The 6,995-nt window shown below is 31.4% G+C and overlaps 1 protein-coding gene across 1 annotated transcript; it reads left to right on the forward strand.

Moving 5' to 3' along the window:
- Positions 1-1,587: 1,587 nt before the first annotated feature.
- Positions 1,588-2,274, forward strand: LOC127242874 (secreted RxLR effector protein 161-like). The gene has a single exon (XM_051262584.1). It carries the CDS (start codon positions 1,588-1,590, stop codon positions 2,272-2,274), a length of 687 nt encoding a protein of 228 aa, XP_051118541.1.
- The last annotated feature ends 4,721 nt before the right edge of the window (positions 2,275-6,995 follow it).

The raw sequence follows: 6,995 nt of genomic DNA on the forward strand, positions 1-6,995 counted from the left end.
ATGGTGAGGAGCATGAGGAGTAATGTGAAACTTCCTCATTTTTTGTGGACTGAAGCACTAAAGACGGCTGCGTATGTATTGAACCGGGTACCAACCAAGGCTGTCTCTAGGACACCTTTTGAATTATTCAAGGGTTGGAAGCCGAGTTTGCGACATATACGTGTTTGAGGATGCCCGTCTGAGGTGAGAATTTATAATCCACAAGAAAAGAAGCTAGATCCAAGGACTATTAGTGGGTATTTCATTGGATATGCCGAAAAGTCCAAAGGATATAGATTCTATTTTCCATCTCATAACACTAGAATTGTGGAATCGAGAAATGAAAAATTTCTCGAGAATGACTTGGTTAGTGGGAGTGATCATTTTCAAGATACTCATTTTGAAAGAGATCACTATAAAGATCAACCTACTGAATCGAGTGATAGATTGATTGTCTTCAACGCTCCTCAAGTTTCAACGCGTGTTAGACGATTAACTAATGAAGTTCCACAAACTGATGAAAATGATCATGTAGATTAAGTTGTTAATGAGGAATATCAAGACAATGTTGAACAACATGATGTTGAATCAGTTGGTCAGCAAGTTCTTCATGATAATGATGAGACAACATTGAGAAAATCTACACGAGTCAGAACATCAGCTATTTTTAATGACTTTATAGTGTATCTTCAAGAATCGGATTACGATATAGAAGCCGCAAATGATCCTGAAACATTTTCACAAGCCATGAATTCTAAAGAATCTGATTTATGGCATGGTGCTATGAAAGACGAGATGGACTCTATGACATCAAACAAGGTATCGGATCTTGTTGAGTTGCCTGATGGTGTAAAAGCCATCGGATGCAAATGGGTCTTCAAAACAAAAATAGACTCTGATGGCAACATCGAAAGACATAAAGCAAGACTTGTTGCTAAAGGATTCACTCAAAGGGAAGGAATTGATTGCACCGAGACATTTTCTCTGGTATCTAAGAAAGATTCCCTCCGTGTGATCATGGAATTAGTAGCTCAGTTTGATTTTGAGTTACATCAAATGGATGTGAAAACAACATTCCTGAATGGTAATCTAGAGGAAAAGGTTTATATGAAACAACCTGAAGGATTTACCTCTAGCGGTGGAGAAAATTTAGTTTGTAATCTTAATAAATCCATATATGGGTTGAAGAAAGCCTTCCGTCAATGGTATTTGAAATTTCATGATGTTATCTCTTCATTCGACTTTGAAGAAAACGTCATGGATCACTGTATATACCAGAAGGTTAATGGGAGTCGTATTTGCTTCCTTGTGTTGTACGTGGATGACATTTTGCTTGCAACTAATGATAAAAGGATGTTATATGAGGTGAAACAATTTATCTCAAGGAACGTTGATATGAAAGATATGGGAAAGACATCTTATGTCATTAGCATTAAGATCCATAGAGATAGAAATCGAGGTATTTTGGGTTTGTCTCAAGAAGCCTATATCAAGAAAGTTCTAGAAATGTTTAATATGAAAGATTGTTTACCGAGTATAGCTCCCATTGTGAAGGGTGACAGGCTCGATTTGAGTTAGTGTCCGAAAAATGACTTTGAAAGGGAACACATGAGAAATATCCCTTATGCTTCAGCAGTAGGAAGTCTTATGTATGCTCAGGTTTGCATCAGTCCTGACATAGCATATGTTGTTGGAGCATTACGGAGATATCAGAGTAATCCAGGTGTTGACCACTGGAAAGCTGCAAAGAAAGTAATAAGGTACCTTCAAGGTACGAAGGATTTCATGCTCATGTATAAACAAACTGATGTCCTGGAAATGATTGGCTACTCCAATTCGGACTACGCTGGCTGCATTGACACTCGGAAATCTACATCAGGTTATGTGTTCATGTTGGCTGGTGGAGCTATCTCTTGGAGAAGTGCGAAGCAGTCTATCATTGCTACTTCCACTATGGAGGCTGAGTTTGTTTCATATTTCGAGGCTAGCTCACATGGTCTATGGTTGAAGAGTTTCATATCCGAGCTTAAAGTCGTTGATTCTATTTCCAGACTGATCAAGTTGTACTGTGACAACTCTGCTGCGGTGTTTATGGCTAAAAACAATAAGAGTGTGAGTCGAAGTAAACACATCGACATCAAGTATTTAGCCTTAAGAGAACGTGTCAAGGAAAATAAAGTGGTCATTGAACACGTTAGTACAGAGTTGATGCTTGCTGATCCCTTGACTAAAGGCATGCCACTAAAGAATTTCAGGGATCATGTAGCAAGTATGGGACTTGATTCCACAATGTAGTTTATTTGCGCACATTGTTATTTGAGACTCTTATTCAGTTTGATGTTTTCTTGCGTTATTGTGCACATATTTGTTTATTATTAAGAAGACTCGTTTAAGTTTAACCTGAAATAAATATAAGATTTATTCATTAAGTTGTGAATTTAGTTTGAGATGCTTGACATATTGTGATACATGGAAGGTAACATTCGTTTATAGAAGACCTACCGCCATGATTCATATGTAAGGTTTCTCGTTATGTTGTGATGGTTTGAGTGGGCCAAGTGGGAGAATGTTAGTTTAATTAATTAATTAATCATATTTAATTTTGATTATTTTTTATCTTATATAATTAAACTAACCTTAAATTGTGACCCATTTTTCTCCCATTAAGTCTATCACATTCAAAATATACGTGAGAAGTGGCAGAAAATCGTGATGGACGGTTTCTCTTTTTAATTATAAATATTCTCACATACGAGTTACTAAACCTACTCTGAGAAAATTAGAATACACCATCGCTATTTGAGAGCCAAGGTTTGACAACGTCATCCTAGGGTCCAGGATCTGGCAACATCTTCACAGGGTTCCAAAGTTTGGCAACATCCTCCCAAGGGTTCCAGAGTTTGGCAACACCATCTTCCCACAGTTCCAATCTATTGTTTGCTTGAAGAAGAAAATCTCAAGAACAAATTTAATTTTTAGCCATGGCTGGAGGTTTGTTTAAATTTCCCTATTCGCTTCCATTAACATATTTGATTAGATGTTTATTTTTTAACATGGACATAATATTTGACTTGATTCATAAATTGTATTTGTAGAGATGTCCATTCAACAAATTTGTGCACGCCATCCCCAAAAGCTTCTCTAATCGATTCACCCCTGGCAATACCCTTTGGTACATCCATGATCTATCCCTTCTTGCATACATAATCCTTTTAAAGCCTGTCCGAAGACAAATCAAATAATTCTTCTAATGTGCAATAACAAACTAAAGTAATTAAAATAAATAAATATGACTCTTTTTCAATTGAACTAACTAATAATCTTGAAATTAACTAAATACCAGATAATTTTGAATAATCGTAATGATTAACTGATACTAATACAACAAATTTTTATTATAAAGTAACTCAAGACATAAAAAATAAGCAATAAATTTATATGATTCCAAATAAATTTCTAGACAAATATTACAATAATTCTATTGCAATTTCTCAAGCCTGCAGATCCGGGTCAAACCGAACCCTCATCGAACCGAAATCGAAACTGGTTTTACCATGGTTCGTTCTCGGTTTCTCTTTTTTCAACCGGTCAGTTAGAACCAGCTGTTTCGTTATTTTTTTTTGAAAAAAAAAATATTTATACTAACCTGGTGAGGAGTGGAGACAGTGATGGAGCAGCAGGGTGGGTGGGAATGGGGACAGTGGGCGAAGAAGCAGTGAAGAAGAAGAAAGAAAATGAAGAAAGTAAAGATTTGGAGAAGTAGGAGACCGAGGAAGATCCTGGTGGTCGGTGCGGACGGCAGCGAGCGGCTTTTGATGTGCTAATGAATTGCATCAGGGCAAAAACACTTAATATTACCTATAATTAATTTTATAAAAAATTAAAATGATATTAATAAAAACCAAAATTTATTAATAATTAAAATTTAGCATTTTATGATTTTTTTATTATATAATTAGATTTGATTTAAATTATATTAATATTATCTAATTAAGTATTATTATTTATATAATTTTAACATAATAAATAATATATCTCTAGTTAAAATTAAAACTAACCGTTTTTTAATAGGAAAAAAATATACATAAAAATATAAAAGATATTTTATTAAAAATAAATAAATAAAAATCTACCGTTCAAACTGAACTAGCAATGTTTAAACCGAAATCGTTGATTTCAAAACCGTCAAACCGGATATGAGTCGATTTCGATTTGACCTTTTGATAAACCAAAAAAATGACGGTTTCAAATCATAATCGTTGTTCAAATTTTTTAGACAAATCTATCACCCAACAATCATGGATTCGATTTCGACCGAAACTGCAATCAAACAATTTTTTTGAATCTAGAACCCATAAAAGAAAAAATTACTTGAGAAATATACGATAGGAAAAGAATAGATAAGAAGAAAGAGGAAAAGAATACACAATAAGAAACAAACGGATGGAAGAAAATTTATAAGATTGGGATGGTGATTGTGGATTAGATCAAATATCAATTACATATATTTGTTTATTTATTTATTATAATTATTGTTTGCAACAGAAATATTAATTTATAATAATAAAATAAGTAGTTATTATTATGATATAAGTGGAATATATTAATATAACATTATTTTTGTATTTTTAACTTTTAAATTATATCAAATATATATATTTTTGTGATACTAAATATTTTAATCTCAATTATATAATTATATAATACATTAATAACTTTTTAATTATTTATTTTTAACTTAGGTTGTGATTTTTGCGGCTTTCATAATAATTTTTGCTATTTTTTCGAAACAATTCAAAATATCAAAATATTTTTGTGACTTAATTCGACACAATTTATGCTCTCGAAGCTTTTTCATGATGAATTTCAAGACAATATATATTCAAAGATTTTCTTCGTAATTCATTTTGAGACATTCATACTCTCAAAATACTTTCGCAACTTAATTCAAAACAATTAAAAGTCTCAAATTATTTTTTGGGATATATTTCCAAATCATCCAAACTCTTAGAGTATTTCTCGTTACTTATTTCGAGATAATTCATAATCTCATAATATTTTTGGTGACTTATTTGGAGACAAATCAAACCCTCGGAATATTTTCTGTAACTTGTTTGGAAACAATTCAAACTCTCGGAGTATTTTTGTGACTTATTTCGACACAATTCATGCTCCCAAAATTTTTTTCCGTGCTGAATTTCGTGACAACATATATTCACGGAGTATTTCCGTGATTTGTTTTGAGACAATGCATACTCTCGAAATATTTTTTCTCGACTTATTTGAGACAATTCAAAATCTCGGGGTATTATTCGTGTCTTATTTCGAGACAATAGTTACTCTCAGTAGTGTTTCGAGAGAAATATGTGACAATGCATTGTCATGAAATAATCTTCGAGACCATGGTGGAGACAAAGTATCGCGGTGATGTCTCGAATCATAGTTGAGACAATAATTTATCTCGAAGAAAGATTTCGTGACACAATATTGTCTCGGAGGTTTTTTCCGAGACAATATTCCGAGATAATTTAGCATTTTGTGGTAGTGAGAGATCTTTAAATAAATAAATAAATATTTGTATATTTAATAAGTTTTTTATTTATTTTATTTCATCTTATTTTTTATTTGAATAGTAATTTAAATGCAATGTATTATAAAGTAAAATGATTAATCTTATAAAAATTGTAAAAATAGATAATAAAAAATTAAAATAAATAAATTCTTAAATTTGAATTCTCGGTATTTCTCTGCATAAGAGCTACCATCATCTTTACTATTATTTTATCAATTTTTATTATAACAAGATTTATTACTTTTAGTAGGAAATGCATTTTTGAAGAAGTAAGAACTGATTACCTCTCATAAAAATAATTAAAAAATTTAATTAATCTCAATTTTTAAAATTTAAATTTATCGATAATTTATTTATATAAATATAATTCAAATTTATTTTAAAATATCATGTTCATCTATAGTTTTTAATTATTTAGATTTCTCTATTTTTTTATTTTTTTTTTAATAGTAGTATCAAATTTTAAAATTTACATGTATCTAAGGTGGTGTTTGGTACCGAGAAATAGATAGAGAGAAATGAAATTATTATCAATTCTGTTATTGTTTGAAACAAGAATTTATTGTTTGACAAATAATTAATTTCTAATTTTCGGATTTTATTTCTCCCTTACTCCCAGAGAAATAGCGAGAATTAAAAATCGAAAAATCAAATATTTCTCTCTCAATTCTCACGACGATCCTACCAGACCCAACGACTCACTTATTTCTCGCGTAGCAACTTCGCACCATCACTCCTTCAGCAGCGCCGCTTCACTGCATTCTACACCATTTCTACTGGCACTGATCAAACTGCAACGCTCTTCTGCGCAGCCTCACTCTTCAGCGGACTGCAACGCTCTTCTGCGCCAATCTCTTTTTTCGCCTGCATCCGTGAAGGTTTGAAATTGATTTTGTTTGATTTTCTTCTTCTTTTTATTTATTGTTTGTTAGTGTGTTGTTTGTTTTAATTTCTTGGCATCAAGATTGATCAACTCTTCCTTTTGTTTGAAATCGACTTTGTTTGATATATATATGTTTTGTTTTATGGTATTGTTTGATTTTATTTAATCTAATGCTTTTTATTTATTTATTTAATTTTTTCCGCTTGAGATTGATGTGCATATTGATTGTATAAATGTAGTTGAAATTCATAATTTTATAATATGTATAAGATGGAGGATGTCATATTTCTTTTTTTAATTTTTATTGCTAGAAACAAACAAACTTATTTTGTTGAAGCATAAGTTGTGTACTTTGATTGAATCAGATTATATCAAAAAATTGAGTTTAATTTTTAGCACCCACTCACTCAATCACTAAATACTAGATGATTTTGATTTGGATTGAATTCAATTGAATTGGATATGATAGGTGTATTGTATATATATGTTAATGCATTGTGTGTGATGGTTAGATACGAATGGACTATTACTTGCTATATATTTTGTTATATATCTAAATAT

This window comes from Andrographis paniculata, unplaced genomic scaffold, assembly GCF_009805555.1.
Source record: "Andrographis paniculata isolate CXL003 unplaced genomic scaffold, ASM980555v1 Contig89END, whole genome shotgun sequence".
Lineage (NCBI taxonomy): Eukaryota > Viridiplantae > Streptophyta > Magnoliopsida > Lamiales > Acanthaceae > Andrographis > Andrographis paniculata.